This window comes from Podarcis vaucheri (assembly GCF_965113315.1).
Source record: "Podarcis vaucheri genome assembly, chromosome: 7".
NCBI classification, from domain to species: Eukaryota; Metazoa; Chordata; class Lepidosauria; order Squamata; family Lacertidae; genus Podarcis; species Podarcis vaucheri.
The window spans coordinates 11301098-11319782 of record NC_138765.1 but is presented as its reverse complement, the minus strand read 5'-3'; the positions used below and the strand labels follow the sequence as shown (position 1 = coordinate 11319782).

The window sequence follows — 18685 nt, the reverse complement described above, 5'->3', positions numbered from 1 at the left end:
CTAATTTCCAGATGTCTGGCAGGCGGGACGTGTCGTCACGCTTGTTCATGTTGTGAGGGTGTTTCTCTATCTCGATGGCTTCCATGATTATTCTCTTGTGGTGATGTTCCATGTTAAAGAGCCCTCCCCACAAAAACCGACACCAGAACCAGAGGCACACAGAACGCCGTCACCAATCAACCACACCAGACCCAAACCCAGACCCTCTCCACAGACATATTACAGACTCCATCCAGTAGCCAAACTATAGTGGCACCTCCGGATGCTGCACCCCCCTGCAATCCCTACACAGATCTGGCTGGCACAAGGCACAAAACCACAGCTCGCCCCTATACACGAAGCCAAGCCAGAGCACAACTAAATGCAGCACAGCCATCTTCTCAGAAAAACTCTTCACAAGCTCAAGAGGTCAAGACACAAAAGCTTTAGCAACTAATCTACACTTAATGACCCACCCAGTGGTATTCAGAATATCACTCATGAAATCACTCAAGATATCCCTCAAGTAATTAAGGAACAAAAGAAGAAAAGGCACACTAATCTAGGAACTTCCTCTCTGCCCAGAACGTTGGAGGCTATACACCACACCCCTCAACAGTATTTATAGGAACTCAAACACCAGATTCTGCTCTGTTCCAGTAACAAGAAGCCGAAAGCACCAGCCTGAAGATGACGAGTGAGACCTCGTCGAAACGTCGCACAGACACCCCGACTCTTACACGGGAAGACACCCGAAGACACCAAAACCTGCATATATATATATATATATATATATATACATGCTTTCGTAGATTTTCACGGGTACAGGAATGCAGGTTTTGGTGTCTTCAGGTGTCTTCCCGTGTAAGAGTCGGGGTGTCTGTGCGACGTTTCCTCACTCGTCATCTTCAGGCTGGTGCTTTCGGCTTCTTGTTACTGGAACAGAGCAGAATCTGGTGTTTGAGTTCCTATAAATACTGTTGAGGGGTGTGGTGTATAGCCTCCAACGTTCTGGGCAGAGAGGAAGTTCCTAGATTAGTGTGCCTTTTCTTCTTTTGTTCCTTAATTACTTGAGGGATATCTTGAGTGATTTCATGAGTGATATTCTGAATACCACTGGGTGGGTCATTAAGTGTAGATTAGTTGCTAAAGCTTTCGTGTCTTGACCTCTTGAGCTTGTGAAGAGTTTTTCTGAGAAGATGGCTGTGCTGCATTTAGTTGTGCTCTGGCTTGGCTTCGTGTATAGGGGCGAGCTGTGGTTTTGTGCCTTGTGCCAGCCAGATCTGTGTAGGGATTGCAGGGGGGTGCAGCATCCGGAGGTGCCACTATAGTTTGGCTACTGGATGGATATACACGAAGCCAAGCCAGAGCTATACACCACACCCCTCAACAGTATTTATAGGAACTCAAACACCAGATTCTGCTCTGTTCCAGTAACAAGAAGCCGAAAGCACCAGCCTGAAGATGACGAGTGAGACCTCGTCGAAACGTCGCACAGACACCCCGACTCTTACACGGGAAGACACCCGAAGACACCAAAACCTGCATTCCTGTACCCGTGAAAATCTACGAAAGCAAATATATGGAATATATATATATATACATATATATATACATATACATATATATATATGGAATATACATATATATATATGGAATATATATGGAATATATAAACATTCTGGGCGTTGGCCTGGCGTTGAGGAAAGACGAGTATCCTGCAAGCCTCCCATGTGGGTAACTATGGAAACCTTTGGCGCGCGGAACCCAACGACGCTCACAAAGATGGCGCCGCCCGTGAGGTTTTTCCCTTTAGTTCCTCCCACCTATCAAACTCTATGGTTTTTTTCGGCGGGCCACTCTTGCCCCTTCAGCTCGGTGGCCACCTGACCTTGCTCCTGTTCTCCGCAGCTGACCTTGCTGGCTTAGCGGGGGTCGCCCCGCCTCTCCATTAAGAAAAGCAGCCAGTGACAAGGCGGCAGGGAACCCTATCCCCAGCGCCGTTCGAAAAACAACCAGTGGGGACGCGGCGGCCCCGCGGAAAGAGAGACCAATGGCCGAGAGGAGCCCGGATTCATTCCCATAACCGGCCCAATCGGGGCGGACGGCACGGCGAGCCCAACCAATAGGGAGTCCGTGCTTGGAGCGGAAGCGGCGGGACACGGCCATGCCTGCGAGCCACGAGGGGGGGTTGCCTGAGGGGGCGAGGCTTGTGTGCGCAGCAGCCAGTCGCGCCGCGGCGGAGGGCGAGCACGGGCGGCGCTGGCCAATGGCGGCGCCGGGGGGGCGGGGCTTGTGGACAGGCGGGTTCGGGTGTCCCCCGGCTCCGGCTCTCTCTGCTGCTGCTGCTGCTGCTGCTCTTCCTGCCGCCGCCGCCACCGCGTGAGTTGAGAGCGGGGCAGGAGAGGCCGGGGCCGGAGGGCGGCGGGGCTCCGGCGGGGCGGGAGGGGAGGGCGCGCGGGGCGGGGAAGCAGGGCAGGGCAGCTAAGCAGGCAGGGAGGGAGGCAGGCACGCGAGGGGGGAAGGAGGGGGAACCAAAATGGACTCTGCAGTGAGGGGAGTGGGAGGGAGGAGCTCTGGGAGAGGGTGGGCCCAAGGGTGGGGGAGGGGAGGGCCCAGGGGTGCTGCTGGGGGGGTGGGGTGGGCCCAGGGGGTGGGAATCCCCCCTGCTGCGAGAGGATCTCCCTCGGCCCAAGCCACCGGTTCCCGCTTTCACGGGAATGGCCGCAGCTCGTCGGCAGAGCATGTGGCTTCCGCTCAGGAGGTCCCAGGTTCAAGCTGCAGCATCGCTCCCCCCAGGTATAAAGCTCCTGCCTCAAACTCCGGAGAGCCCCTGGGGGTGCAGCAGCCTGTAGCCCCATAGCCTGAAGTGGGGGATCATGGAGAAGATTGTTTCTAGACTTGTTCTGAGTGTGATGTTGGTGTGTCTTTTAGAGTGGTCTACAGCTACACGCAGGGCTTGTCGATCAGAAGGTCGGCGGTTTGAATCCCTCCCACGGGGTGAGCTCCCGTTGCTCGGTCCCTGCTCCTGCCAACCTAGCAGTTCGAAAGCACGTCAGAGTGCAAGTAGATAAATAGGTACCACTCCGGTGGGAAGGTAAATGGCATTTCCTTGCGCTGCTCTGGTTCGCCAGAAGCGGCTTAGTCATGCTGGCCACATGACCCGGAAGCTGTACGCCGGCTGCCTCGGCCAGTAAAGCGAGATGAGTGCTGCAACCCGAGTCGGCCATGACTGGACCTAATGGTCAGGGGTCCCTTTGCCTTACAGCTACACGTGCATCAGATCTGCCAGGGTTTCAGGCAGGAGTTTCCCCCACCACTTCCTGGAGATGCTGGGGAGAATTCTGAATTGGGTAAAGCCTCATCGCAGGGCCACCTGGAAGTGCCCCACGAGCACCAATGGTGATCTGGCGAGCGCTAACTAAGTAATACAGCATGTGCTTTGGATGGCGAAGGGCACAGGTTCAGTCTCCCAGAAACTCTAGGTAGGATCGGCAGAGATTCCCACACGCCCTGGCTGAAAACTTGGAGGGCTGTTGCCAGCTTTGTGGTGCATCAGCCTGGAATAGGATAGAAGGGAGGACTCTGAATTTACAAATGTTTCATTGCGTGGTTGCCTGGAAGTGCTCACCACTCACCACAGGTGACCCGGTGAGCGATTACCCAGTGGCTAGAGTATCTGCTTTGGATGTGGAAGGGGACAGGTTCAGTCTCCCGGCAACTGCAGGTACGGCTGGGGAAAAACACACACACTTCTGAAACCCTGGAGAGCCACTGTCAGCCAGTATGAACTGGGTGGATCCCCGTGGTCACACTTGGTATAAGGCACCTTCCTATGACTTCAGCCTAACTGCAAGTACTGGGAATGTCAGCTCAAACACTTGCACAGGACAGCAGTCTTGAATATCGCAAGCCTCCCCTTCATTTGCTCCTACTCTACTGTACAAGCATTTCAGGCCAGGTGGTTCTTGGCATGCATACTCTGCTACTTCAGAAGTCCTCCCTTTTTAGGAGGAGGGGGCTCAGTGGTAGGGCATACGTCCCAGTTTTGGTCATCTGCATCTCCTAGTAGGGCTGTCAATGCCCCCTGCCTGAAACCCTGGAGAGCTTTTGTGAGTCAATGTACACAGTACAGTGGTACCTCAGGTTACATACACTTCAGGTTACAGACTCCGCTAACCCAGAAATAGTGCTTCAGGTTAAGAACTTTGCTTCAGGATGAGAAGAGAAATCGTGCTGCAGCGGCAGCAGGAGGCCCCATTAACTAAAGTGGTGCTTCAGGTTAAGAACAGTTTCAGGTTAAGTACAGACCTCCGGAACGAATTACCATATTTTTCGCTCTATAACACACACCCGACCATAACACGCATGTAGTTTTTGGAGGAGGGAAATCCGTAGGCATGCCACCCGTAGGCATTCCCTCCATAACACGCACAGACATTTCCCCTTACTTTTTAGGAGGAAAAAAGTGAGTGTTATGGTGCAAAAAATACGGTAAGTACTTAACCCGAGGTACCACTGTATTGAGCTAAATACTCTCAGGCTTTTAGGCCACTATTATAAGAGCTTTATACTGGGTTGTCCTGCTGATCTTTCTCAACTCACTCCTCAACCTCCCCCCAACTGTGGGTCCCCAGATGTTGTACTACAGCCCCATAGCCTGTAGCCCCATAGCCTGAAGTGGGGAAGCATGGAGAAGATTGTTTCTAGACTTGTTCTGAGTGTGATGTTGGTGTGTCTTTTAGAGTGGTCTACAGCTACACGCACATCAGATCTGCCAGGGTTTCAGACAGGAGTTTCCCCCGCTGCTTCCTGGATATGCTGGGGAGCATGTAGCTTACCACTGAGCTACAACCCTGTCCTATAGTAAGCCAGGATACTGCTTTGTCAATGAGTCCTGCCATTGGTCAGCAACCAGTGGAAGCAGATTGACCCAGGCCATCGGTCTGCTTCTTTGAACCTGATACTAGGAATTGGTGGCCATATTCCAACCTTTGCTCATTGCAAAGCATAGGCTGTCACATTGAAGAATGGCCATTTCTGAAGGCCCTGAACAAAACCTTCCGCTTGAGCAGTTCTTTCCTTCTCCCTAGCTCCTCGCCATGGGTAATGTCCTGGCTGCCAGCTCCCCAGCGCCCCCTGCTGCCGTGCCAGGGCCGGGTTCTGGCCTCGTATCGGTTCCACCCGGATTCTCCATGCCCCCTGTCAGTGGGCTGGTTCCCCCAGCAGCAGATCGTGCCACAGAAGACAAGTGTGACCAGCTTCCCAACCCAGGCACCTTCGAGGAGTGTCACCGCAAATGCAAAGGTAAAATGCTCCACCAGCACATGGCAAAGGAAGGCAGCATCTACCTCATGGGACTCTTGTACTCCTAAAACAAAAGAAGCTCATGTTTCTCCGTGTTGTCAGATTTCCAGCTTATTGAGTTCATATTTTGCCATGCAAGTTGCCTGTTTAGAGCATGTCTCTCGTGTTTCTGGTCTGTGCAGACTCTGGCATCCTCTCTTGAATTTTATTTATTTCATGCGTATTGCATGTTCCATCATGTAAAATAAAAGCTGTATCTTTAGGGCTTCCCACGTGGTGTTTCATCCAGGCACTGAGCAGACCCAGATCTGTTACACGCTTTTGGATTGGATCCCGGGAGAATGGAAGTAAGACATGCTCTGAGAGTGCTCCCATGAAATCAGTGAGAACCCCAGTTTCTTTTCTGAAAGCAAAAGCTGCATTGCTACGTTTTCACGATAACCTAGCAGCGATGTGTGCTAAAGACTTGGTTAGCCAGAAGGCGGGCAGAGACCCTGATCTGTTATCTCTTCTCAGTGGCTAAGAGGGAGCTGCCAAGGCAGACGCCAGTTCAAATCTCCCCTTGGCCATGAAGATGGGTAGGCAAACTAAGGCCCAGGGGCCGGATCCAGCCCAATCGCCTTCTAAATCCAGCCCGCAGATGGTCTGGGAATCAGCATGTTTTTACATGAGTAGAATGTGTCCTTTTATTTAAAATGCATCTCTGGGTTATTTGTAGGGCATAGGAATTCGTTCATTTCCCCCCTCCCCCCCAAAAATATAGTCCGGCCCCCCACAAGGTCTGAGGGACAGTGGACCGGCCCCCTGTTGAAAAAGTTTGCTGACCCCTGGCCATGAACTTACCACGTCACCTTAGCCATGCCTGCCATATTTCAATGTGCAATATGGGGATAACAGCGCTGGCATTATTTGTAAGCTTCCTCTAAGAAGAACTGAAAATTCCTTGCTGGCTGTCAGTTGTATATCTGTGCAGTAGAGTGTTTAGTGTGTAGGACTGAGACCTGGGAGATCAGGGTTCAAATCCCCATTCAGCTGTGAGACTTCCTGGGTGATCTTGGGCTAGTTACAGTGCCACCCTAATCTACCGTGTAGGGTCTTTCTGAGGATATTATGGCGCGGGGTAGCTTGAGTAGCTTAAAGTGACATACGTATAAGTGTGAAGGTAATGATGGCATGCCGTTTTGCACTTTTTAACAATCCTTTATTTTGTGCTAAAAGCTTAATTCTTTTTATTAGACCTCCTGCATTCATTTCTTGCCTTTCTTTCATGATGGAGCATTGTAGAGGCTTTCTGTGCCTTTCCCATCTGATCTCCCATCCAGCCACTGACCAGGCCTAGGTTGGCTTCAGCAAGGCTGCTATTTGCTATGGTGTCACACCAGACACCGGAGCGTGGCTCTGTACAGGCAGTGACCGTTTCATGCAAGGGTTCCGTTCCCAGCCCCCGTGCGCATCAATGGAGTGTGCATAAGCATGCCCTGCCCCCCATCCCACCCCCGTTCTGCCCTCTTCCAGATCAAAAAGACCGGCATGTCAGCAGTTGCACGTCAATTGGACACGCCTAAACGGCCTCCACCTGTAATCTGTCATGTCCTCCGGCTGTGCAGAGTACTTATATAAATAGCTATCATATAATTATTCCAAAAACCTTGCAGACACTTTTTGAGAGGGCATCACTGTTCCAGGGGCCAGAGACAGGCTGTATTTTGCCCCTGCGCCTTTGGTTCCCCTTCCCTAGCACCGGATGTCGGAAATCAAGCCTTTATCAGGAGAAACTGGCAACTCTCCCAGGCACCCGGCTTGATCTCCTGTTGACCTCCCTGTCTGCTTTCCCGGCAAGATCCAGGCAGAGGTTGCGATAGGCGATCCTTCTCAGCGTGAGAAGAACACACCCCTCTTTCCTGCCCCCCTGCCCAGGCAGGGGAAAGAAATAGACAGAAACGTATTTACATGCCTTTATTTCTCTCTTTGCAGCGTTACAGAAAACACGACTGCTTTCTTCAAACTCCGGCAGTCGAGAGAAAACAAACACTTCCTGTCCAGCTCATATTACACTCTGAGCTAATTCCGGTGCCCTCTGCACTGTGAATTGACTGTCCCTCTGTTTCCCATGGAACAGTCCCAACATTCCCATTATGTTTTGCTTTCAAGCTACCAGCAGCTCGCGGCTGCATTGCTTCAATATCGTAACATATTACTTGTGAAATGGCCAAGGATAGCTTGGCCATAAAATTCCATTCCTTAGGCAGAAGGTTTCGGAGGGGCTGTCACTTTCCCGAATCTGCTTCCCATCTTCACATGCGCTTTTAAAAAAATGATTCTAGCCCAGAGTTAGGGAGACCGTTTCCTTTTGACGTCTTGTGAAAAAGGCTAACAGTAGGCACAATGTATCGGTACTAGTTTCATTCATTTATGTAGTGTCAATGTTGATGGTCCCCTTGCTTCCTTCCATGCCGAGTGCCAACTCTTCATTTAAACAGTCTAAGGCCTGGTCTCACCCAGGCTGTGGAACGAGGTGGTTAGAGCAACACAGACTGGACTAGAGGGTGTATGGGAATCACTTTGTGTGTGTGTATCCCTGCATGGAAAACTCGCAAGTGAGAAACGAGCACATTCCGGGAGTGGGGCTAGCTTGGAACCTTTCTTCCTGCCATGATAATTTACAGTGGTGCCCCGCAAGACGAAAAACCCGCTAGACGAAAGGGTTTTCCGTTTTTCAATGCGCTTCGCAAGACGAATTTCCCTATGGGCTTGCTTCGCAAGACGAAAACTTCTTGCGAGTCTTGTGATTTTTTTTTTTGCTTCCCCCCCTTTTGCTAAGCCGCTAAGCCTTTAATAGCCGCTAAACCGCTAATAGCGCTAATCCGCTAAGCTGCTAATAGCCATGCTTCGCAAGATGAAAAAACCGCTAGACGAAGAGACTCGCGGGACGGATTATTTTCGTCTTGCGAGGCACCACTGTAGTTCAGGGACAGCCAATGTAGTATCCTCCAACTCCCATCAGGCCCAGCCAGTATAGCCAGTTGTCAGGGATGATGGGAGTTGCAGTCCAATAACACCTGGAGGTCATCACATTGGCTACCCAAATTTCTACATTAGAGGGTAGAAACGGTTCTGAGTTTTCACCCTATAGCAGTGTTCAGTGGGGTCACTCTTATTGCCAGACACGAGGGGGTCAGTTTTTAATTGTTTGGCTCTTGGGGAAGGCAGAGCCTCGTCACAATCCCTTAGGCGTTTGCCTTGGCCCATCGTTATGAGTCTTTTAAAATAACAGTGCTTAAAAGGTAATAAAAGGTGGAAGAAATAAAAATACAACTGGATGTGAGCTGGCGGAAAACCAGTAAGTCGAAGGCTGCTTCCAAGGCTGCCGGAGAATACAATTATCTGCTCATTAAAGCTGATTTACGATGCAGGCTTTACAGTTATCAACAATGTGAACTCCTGGCATGGGCTCCAACACCCTGATACAGTCTTCAGCAAAAACTTGAAAGGCTGGGAGCCACAACACAGATTTTAGAGAGGATTCGAAATGAACTCCGGCAAATGCGTCTTACCTCATCGCCATCTTGACGCACCTCCAATTTCGTTGTTCAATTTGCAGGAGGTTCCCCCCTCCCCCTTAATGCAAGGAAAGCATTCAAAAATTCCAGTTTATGCAGAGAGACACAGCCTGAAGTGGTGCAGCGTATTCTACCAATTCATTCTGTATACTAGACCAGACTTCAGCGGGTGCAGATCAGACCTTCTGTTTTCCAAAAGCTGTTTGCTCTCTTAGGTTTCCTGCCAGAGGCCTGAAGGTTGGATCTCATGGCTCTGCCGGCTTACCCCTTTTTGTTTTTACCTGCTTGTTCATGCCGACACCCAATATGGAAAACACTTCCACACTTTCTCCCGATTGCCTGTAGCATGTCCTGCCTTTCATTCAAGCAGCTCAGGGTTGCAGGTGTTGGGTTCTCTTTCATTAGCCTCGCAATGAGAGGTAGGCTAGGCCCAGAGTGCGGCCAAGTGGGAATTTGAACACATTTCCTGTAATCAGACACTGGGCATCTCTGGGAGAGGCCCTAATAGCTCTTGTTTTGAGCAAGGGAAGCTTGGAAGGACAAAATGCGACCCACGTGATGATCTGACACCCTCTTTTCTCACCGTTTCAGAATTATTCCCCATCCAGATGGAGGGCGTGAAATTGACTGTGAACAAAGGTCTCAGCAACCACTTCCAGGTAAGAGTGACTCCTTTGAATTTGCAGGCAGTTTGAGAGAGTCACTCTAGAGATTTTGGGTTGCATCTAACTAGGTATTGATTTCAGTGGGCTTACTCGGCGAATGAGTTGGATAAAAACTATTGTAAAAGTAAACCAGGGATGTGGGTGGCGCTGTGGGTTAAAGCACAGAGCCTAGCACTTGCCGATCAGATTGTCGGCGGTTCAAATCCCCGCGACGGGGTGAGCTCCCATTGCTCGGTCCCTGCTCCTGCCAACCTAGCACTTCGAAAGCACGTCAGAGTGCAAGTAGATAAATAGGTACCGCTCTGGAGGGAAGGTAAACGGTGTTTCTGTGCGCTGCTCTGGTTTGCCAGAAGCAGCTTAGTCATGCTGGCCACATGACCCAGAAACTGTACACCGGCTCCCTCGGCCAATAAAGCAAGATGAGCGCCGCAACCCCAGAGTCGGTCACGACTGGACCTAATGGTCAGGGGTCCCTTTACCTTTACCTTTACCTTAACAGTAAACCATGCTTTGCAGCACACAAGCCTGTTTTTAGCCCTTAGTAATTTTTGCAAGCAATATTTTGCATTAACCTGTGCAAATGTTGATTTAACTGCCTATCCAGTCCTATCTGTTCTTGGTATTCGTGATGCATCAGCCTAAAATATATGAGAGAGAGAACACTCTGAACTGACAATGGCTTCAAAGTGTGGTCACCTGGAAGCAGTCACTGCTCACCACAGGCGATCTGGCCAGCGGTTGCCGAGGGCTCAGTGCTAGAGTATTTGCTTTGGATGCAGAAGGACACAGGTTCATTTATTGGCACCCACAGATAGGACTAGGGAGAGACCCCTGTCTGAAATACTTGAGAGCTGCTACCAGTCAGTGTAGTCAATGTTGGGCTAGATGGACTTACCTGGTATACATTGGCTTGCTGTGTTCCTACATCTTAGGTTCACGTTGCTGTTTCACACATTTGTTGCCTTCTTCAGGTCAATCACACGGTGGCTCTCAGTACGGTTGGCGACTCCAATTACCACTTTGGGGTGACGTATGTAGGGACAAAGCAGTTGAGCCCCACAGAGGTAAGTTTGCAAGCATTGTGGTGGGGAGAAACAATAGGTGCTGTTTCTGTGCATATTAGGCAGCTGAATAATTGGGTCATCCTGACTGTCTCTCATCTGTCTCAGTCAGGATCACTTTCTCCCATTTTATTTATTTAAAATACCATTTAATCACCCGCAGCAAAAGGTTTTGGGATGACGTGCAAAAGCACGAACAACTTTTACACGACATAGAAACACGAATCTGAGATCCTTCTGGCCATAACTTTTGTTACTCAAGGTTAGAGAACGGGTTATAAATATTTTAATAAAAGAAAGTTGAAACAAAATGAAATCAAACGAAATGTATAACTCAAGTTAAAATAGTTGTATTTGGGTACTCATTGATTGGTAATTTGAGGGTTCTTGATAATAGAATCATAGAATTGTTGGAGGGACCTTATTGGTCATCTAGTCCAACCCCCTACAATTTGTGCCTGTTGTTCTTATTCTTTCTACTTTACTTTGTTCTCAGAGTTGTATTTCATGTAGTTATGATAGCCTCCCTTTAGACTGTACCTTGGAACAGAATTCGAACAGCTTAGTTCCCGAATGTTTTGGCATAAGTGCTCTACCTAAACAAGTTACTTATTGGTTAGCCTTTGAACGTGCCTTTGTTCCTCTCTCTGTCTCAGGCCTTCCCCGTTCTGGTGGGGGACATGGACAACAGCGGCAGCCTCAATGCACAGATCATTCACCAGCTCACAAACAAAGTTCGCTCCAAGGTGGCCTTCCAGGTACGGAGTTGTTGGCTGAGCTCCTCCTCCTCTCCTCCCTTCCCACAGGTCCTCCTGCTGCTGCCATCTTCTTGCCGATCCAGGCCTTGCAGTATGCCCTGGGCCCTTTGGGTCACGGGGTATGTTGCTGGCCTGTGATTGAGGCTTGTAAATATCCCTCTTTTCCTGATCACCTACGGCGAGCAGAATTGCCTTCAGGTGACCAGGGAAGTGCCCCGCACTGCGAAACTAGATTCCCATTTAATTTACGACTACCAACTGACTAATGGACTAATAATCCCTGTCCATTGCTTAGGATTGGTTGAGGAGACTTTCTTACTTTATTTTTATATTTTAATTGCAGCGTCTCCCCCTCTTAGTCTGCTCTCTCCACGGTCCCTCTTTGATTTGGGGATTTGCAAGGATGGGGAAAGGGATTGGCTCTGGGATTCCTTGTAGTATGACTAGATAGCGATTCAGCCTCTCGGCGTCTCCTCGGAGAAGGTGTATCTGCATGCAAGGCCAGGCCGTGTACTTGAGATCTCTTAATGCCTTGACAGTGGCTACCGGCAACTGACTTCTTGCCCCAGCACGTGGTGGTTCAGTGTGGCCCTTGCATGTCAAATTCCTTGTGCCAAATAAATGTTTCTTTTCTCTCTCTCCCCCCCCCCCCGGCCATCCAGACGCAGCAATCAAAATTCGTGAACTGGCAGGTGGATGGGGAATACCGGGGCGCAGACTTCACTGCAGCCGTCACGCTAGGGAACCCCGATATCTTAGTGGGTTCAGGTGAGAAAGCTCCCATTCTCCTCTCCTCATTAGACTGGCCTTTGGCGTGGGTCCCTCTGTCCTGAGGGCGTGATCCACATGGCTGTATTTCTACCTATCAGGTCCTGACCAATCCCCTCTCCTCTCTGCCCCACAGGGATCCTGGTAGCGCATTACCTACAGAGCATCACACCTTGCCTGGCGCTGGGTGGGGAGCTGGTATACCATCGCCGCCCGGGAGAGGAGGGAACCGTCATGTCGCTTGCTGGGAAGTATACAGGTACCGACACAGTCTGCCAGATCCGCCCGCGAAACAGTTCCCGCAAAGCATCTCAAAGCAGTTTCACTGTAAAAACAGTTTCATACGTAAAAGCAGCACAGATGCGGAATGGTATACAGAATTTAGGGCCGATTTGAACTGTGTTCTGCGTATCTCACTGCTTGGCTCTCCTTGGCACCAGTGTACACACAGAGGATTAGGGTTGTCTCTCAAAAACAGAGTCAGGAAGGATTAGGCTGCAGTTTTCAACTCCTTTAAAGAAAAAAGATAACGTTCCTGATTCTCAACATGCGATTGGGCGTGGGGTGACCAGTGCTAGCTTGAAGACCTAAGCCTTTGCAGGTTTACTTAAAGAGATAAGCCACGTTTGATTTTTGTGGAGCTTTTAAAAAAAATATTTTACTCATTTATTGAATTTATATACCACCCTATACCCGGAGAGCTCATAGGACTTCAGCCTTTGACATTCTGGACACTGGAAAATAAAAATCAGACTATGTCCACCACACTTTTCCTTGGAGTTATTACATGAATGATGCCGAGAGGTCAAATGCAGGAAAACGGTGCTCTCTGTGGCCTTGTTGCAGTTGCTTAAAAAACATAATATGCTGCATCATGTATTTGAAACACCACCTTTCTGCCTTGTTGGGCCTCTAATGCTCAAAGCCTTTAATCTTGCTGTGGGTCAGGGCGGGGCCAGGACAGATGAACTCTGCTTGCCCACCAGGTCTTGTATCCTGTTTCCAACAGTGGCAAACCAAACGCCGCCAGGAAGCCCATAAGGCAAGAGGGCTCCTCATTATTTTCTGGTTAGAGCGTGGTGCTGATAATGCCAGAGTTTGCAGGTTCAATCCCTGCGTGGGACAGCTGCGTATTCCTTCATTGCAGGGGGGGTTGGACTAGATCAGTGTTTCCCATACAAGTTTGGGAAACGGTGGACTAGAAGATCCACAGGGTCCCTTCCAACTTTACAATTCTATGGTGGCTCCCTGTAGCTTGGAGGTGGGGAACCTCTGGCCCTCCGGGTGTTGCTAGACCACAACTCAGATGCCCGTTCTTGACTGTTGGCCATGCTGCTGGGGGCCGGTTGGTGTTTGGAGTCCTAGCAGCACCTACGACAGGGGACAGCAAAATTTTTCAGCAGGGGGCCGATCCACTGACCCTCAGACCTTGTGTGGGGCCAGTCTATATTTTTTTTTGGGGGGGGGGAATGAGCCCCGGTGGCTGCTTACCTGTGTCTTGTGAGCAGCAGAGGCTGACGGCGGTGGGATGATGAGCGGCACGTGAAAGGGCTCCGGAGAGGGGCTCCTTAAAATGGTGGCTGCTCGAGCGCTGCTGCTGCCGGCACCAACAAAGCCCAGCCCCCTTCCTCCTCTAGGCAGGGCGGGGAGAAAGCAGGAGGAGGGAGGGAGGAGGTGCCGCCATTATCGTGTGAGGGAGAGGGAAAGAGCGTGCGCGCTGGCGATCCACACAGCGATTCCTGGACCATCCGCGGGCCGGATCCAGAAGGCAATTGGGCCTGATCCAGCCCACGGGTCTTAGTTTGCCGATCCATGACCTACGAGATCACAGGCCTGCTACTCCTGCTTTTCCAGCTGCTAAGGACCAGTGACAGATCCATGGAGGAACAGGCCTGATGTTTTCCGAAGGAGACGCTGGGTTCCTGGGTTCTCAGCGATTCTTTCTCTCTTTCCCCCCCTCAGCACCTAACTGGATTGGGACTCTGACGCTAGGGCAGGCCGGAGCACACGCCACGTATTACCACAAAGCCAGCGATCAGGTTAGTGGCCGCTTGGAGATGGTTTGTGGGGCCAAGAATAAAGCAAGGAAATACCTCTTGCCACGAAGTCATCCTTCCTTGGATCACCTCCTCACCCTCCTCCCTTTCTGTGTCCTTCCAGTTGCAAGTGGGGGTGGAGTTTGAAGCCAGCACCCGCATGCAGGACACGAGCGTGACGTTTGGCTACCAGCTGGACCTCCCCAAAGCCAACCTGCTTTTCAGAGGTACGGCATCCGTCTCCATCCCGGTCTAGACCGCATGTTTCTACCCAGGGATAATGAGGCGTGGTGGGATACCTGCCTCTTGAGAGTTTCCCCTTTTGCTTCCGTTTTGAATATGCTGATTCCTGGGCCACGCTCAGGTGTGATCTCTGTGGCATTTGTGGCGTCTGCATGCACACAGCCCGAACCAGTGGCAGCTGGTAACCCCCAGAGCTGGCTAGTGAAGTGGGCAGGGCAGCTAATGAAAGCCAGAGCCTCGTATGGTCACTGGAAGCAGAGGTTTTCTTCCCATCCTCTGCTGTATCTTTGCAACGGACCCTTAGGCGATTCTCCAACAGAGGCCGACAGAGGTTTTAAATGATAATTGTAGGTTATATTTTAGTGATCAAGATTTAATATATATTTTAACTGCTGCTATATCTGAATTGTCTCTGTTATACCCAATTGCAATTCAACGTATTCCTGTTGTGTTTTATTATTTTCCTGATATTGTAAGCGACCCGGAACTGGTCTGTGACCGTAATAATAAAGTTCATTCATTCCGACAGAGGCCTTGGAAGGACACCTAGAAATAGGTGTCGGCATCAAATACCCAGATACGCCTGTACCTTTTCAGTTCTGTTTCTAGCAAAAGAGATGGACAGAAACTGGTGTGCAGTGAAAATTTTCGTAGGGAAACAGTTGGGGCCAGTGGCGCCAGCTTGCAAGAGTGATTGGGGGGCTGATGTTCCCCACCTGAGCATCACACCTCCTTCCTAAGCCAGGCAGAAGCCTCCCAGGCTTTGGGAAGGAGATGCCCAGCCTCTGACAGGACGCTGGAGCCCTGCTGCTTCCTTCCCAAAGCGGGCTGGGCTTTGGGAAGGTGACAGGAAGGCTCTTGGACCAAGTCGGAGCATCATGCCTCTCTCCCTATGCCGGGCTGAAGCTTCCCAGGGTTTGGGAAGGAGGCGTCTGACTCCAGAGTGATGAACATGACGGTATAAAAATGAGTGTATATGAACAAGTCGGAGGAAAAGGTGCACACTTTAATACTCTTAATTTAGGGGACTGGCCTAGTCCACTGATGGCTGACGTAGCGTGCCCACCCCCATCGTTCTGCCCGGACACTGAGGTCCAGCTCCGAGGGCCTTCTTGGTAGTGGCACCCACCCTGTGAAACACCCTCCCATCGGATGTGAAGGAGATAAACAATTACAGTGGACGCTCTGGTTGCGAATGTGATCCATGCGGGAGGCATGTTCGCAATCCGCAACGCTGCGTCTGCGCACACGCGGCTTGCGATTTGACACTTCTGTGCATGTGCAAAGTGCGATTTAGCGCTTGTGCAACCGCTGAAACCCGGAAGTAACCCGTTCCGCTACTTCCGAGTTTTGGCTCGTCCATACCCCAAAAAAATGCAACCTGAAGTGTCTGTAACCCAAAGTATGACTGTATACGATTTTTAGAAGACTTCTGAAGGCAGCCCTGTTTAGGGAGGTTTTTAATATTTGATGTTTTATCATATTCTGTTGGGATCCTCCCAGAGTGGCTGGGGAAACCTACCCAGATGGGTGGGGTATAAATAAATAAATTATTATTATTATTATGGCACGGCTCTGGGCAGAAAGGACCCCAGGCAGCCTCTGAATGCAAAGTAATGTATTAACATGATGCCAGAGAGGGAGGGACACACGATTCCACGCAGACAAAATACAGTTTAGGCCCGCCTTGTTCTGCCTGCCAGCCTCCACCGCTTCTGACCACGGCTTTCCCCCTTCTCCCTTCAGGCTCCGTCGACAGCAACTGGATTGTAGGAGCCGCCCTGGAGAAGAAGCTCCTCCCCCTGCCCCTCACGTTGGCGATGGGCGCCTTCCTCAACCACCGCAAGAACAAATTCCAGTGTGGTTTCGGCCTGACCATTGGCTAAGCCCGCCAGCCCTTCCTCCTCCTCCTCCTCCTCCTCCTCCAACCCCCACCGATTCAGTGCAGCTCGCACCCAGTTTGCCCCGCCACCTGCATCCTCCTTCGGCTAGGGGTCGCCTCCGTGGTGTGGGCCTGGGGAGCGTGGGGAGCCTGGGTGCGAGGGGATGGAGCAGGACGCGTCAGGGTGCAGCTAGCTGGTTCTCAGGGAACTTGGGGGCAGGGGTCTGCGTGGGGCTTGGGGGGCTTCTTCCCTGCTCCCCCTCTGGGCTTCTGCCCCCAAGGTACGGTTTTTTTGCAAGAGCCAAAGGCGCCCGTGACATAAGCAGCTGCAATCGCTGCTCTGCCTGCCTGCTGCCACTAGAGGGGGGTGCTGCTTCGGGGATGGGGGGGGAAGGCCTCTTCTTCTTTCTAAGGGGATCTGCGGCTGCTGGCGCGGCAAGAGGGGTGCACAACGGTTCCTGCACCCAGGACGGGGTGCTTTGCGATGGTTCTCTCCCCCTTTGCCTTCCCTGCTTTTCCTTTCTATTCCGAGAATTCTTCCTGACCCCCCCCCCCAAAGCCTGGAAGCACAGAGGCAGGACTTTTGAAGATTTTTTTATATAAAAAAAATGTCAGTGTATCCTAGTCTTTAGCCTTCAGGGCTTTAAAAAACCCACCGCCAGGACTCCCTCAAACTTTTCTGCAGTGCGTCTGGGGAATGTTTGGGAACTCACAAGCTGTCCCTCTTTTTTATTATTAACATTATTCCACCCCCCCATATCGAGTCTCCTAAAAGTCCAGGATTTCATTTTTGTTCTGCTGCCTTCTGCTTCTCATTCAGTCTCCCCTCCCTCCCTACACCTCCACCTCTCCACCTGCCATCAAGGGTTTTGCAAGAAGAATGCCCTCTGATGGCTTCTGCGTCTGCTGGATGTCATGGCGCCGCTCGCCCCTCGCCATCCCAAACCTCGCCGCCTCTGCGCGGAGAAGCTCCACGGGACCATAGCAAGAGAGAGAGAAAGACGCCTGCCCCACGTGCCTCCCGCTGCTGCCCTCTGCGGAGGTGGCGGGGAAAATCTCTGCATGCCCTCCTCCCCTCCTGCCGCCAGAGACTGAGTGTAAATCATGTTTATAAGTTAATGGGAATGAGAGGATCTTTTACAGAAGAAGAAGAAGAATCTGCAAGGCAAAAGCTGCCTCCCTCCACTGCAAAGTTGGGAATATCTGGTTCCTATTAAAACAAAAAACAAAAAAACCAACATCAGCCACTCTTCCTGCTTGTCTTCCTTTTCCTCCCCCCCCCCCTCCGATCTCATAGACCACATAACACCGGTCTTGAAAGACCTACATTGGCTCCCAGTACGTTTCTGAGCACAATTCAAAGTGTTGGTGCTGACCTTTAAAGCCTAAAAGGCCTTGGTCCAGTATACCTGAAGGAGCGTCTCCACCCCCATTGTTCAGCCCAGACACTGAGGTCCAGCTCCGAGGGCCTTCTGGCGGTTCCCTCACTGCGAGAAGCCAAGTTACAGGGAACCAGGCAGAGGGCCTTCTCGGTAGTGGCACTCACCCTGTGGAACACCCTCCCACCAGATGTCAAAGAGAGAAACAACTACCAAACGTTTAGAAGACATCTGAAGGCAGCCCTCTTTAGGGAAGCTTTTAATGTTTAATAGGTTATTGTATTTTAGTGTTCTGTTGGAAGCCGCCCAGAGTGGCTGGGGAAACACAGCCAGATGGGTGGGGTATAAATAATAAATTATTATTATTACTATTGAGGAGGGAGCTGTTGGAGATCCACGACAGAGGCTTTTTGGTGTGGTTCCATGATAAGTCCTGTGAATTGGCAGTGGCGGAGTCCAGTGACCATGGCCTGAGCTGGGCTCTAGGAAGTCCCCAGTCAGTGTGCACCTCTGCCAGGAAGTCAGTTGGTGGGAGTGCAGTGGACAGATAGATGAACTTTGACCTGGGCTCACATACCCACCCACTCGGCCAACAAAATTCTCTGCTTGCCCTTAAACAGCCTGTCCCACCCTGCCTTGCAGGCTTGTCGTGAGAACAAAAACTACTAAAGGTGATGGGAATTCCACGAGCTCCTTTCCGTGGCCTTGTTTGCATGTCATTCTTTAACCATATAAAATAACTTGGTTTAAAAGTGAGTGTATACTTTGCTGCTCCTTCCTGCAGCACACCAGAGAGGAGATGAACCAAAGGCTGGCTCCATGATACATGCAAACTAACATTGTTGCTGCCAAGAAACTCATGTGGCCAAAAAACACAAACATATACTGATTAATAAAAAGCTGGGAATGGAGTTCATAAACTCAGAGGTGAATAAAAAGAGAGGGTTGGTCATTTATGCCAAAGAGAAATTGGAACCCAAAATAATATGTAAAGATGAGGAGGGGAGAATTTTAGGGATCCAAATTACCCACCAAGGGGAAAGATTT

The 18685-nt window shown here is 50.7% G+C and overlaps 1 protein-coding gene across 2 annotated transcripts; it reads left to right on the top strand.

Annotated features, from left to right (window-relative positions):
* The first annotated feature begins 2218 nt into the window (after positions 1-2218).
* TOMM40 (translocase of outer mitochondrial membrane 40) lies at positions 2219-17497 on the top strand. 2 transcript variants are annotated; one of them, XM_082231281.1, is made up of 10 exons: positions 2219-2361; positions 5073-5286; positions 9438-9505; positions 10483-10575; positions 11229-11330; positions 11993-12098; positions 12235-12357; positions 14061-14137; positions 14259-14361; positions 16124-17497. In XM_082231281.1, exons 2-10 carry the CDS (start codon positions 5082-5084, stop codon positions 16261-16263), a joined length of 1017 nt encoding a protein of 338 aa, XP_082087407.1. In that variant the 5' UTR covers positions 2219-2361; positions 5073-5081; the 3' UTR covers positions 16264-17497. The 2 variants fall into 2 exon arrangements, with proteins under 2 accessions (XP_082087407.1, XP_082087406.1); XM_082231280.1 differs by lacking the exon at positions 2219-2361 and adding an exon at positions 3653-3706.
* The last annotated feature ends 1188 nt before the right edge of the window (positions 17498-18685 follow it).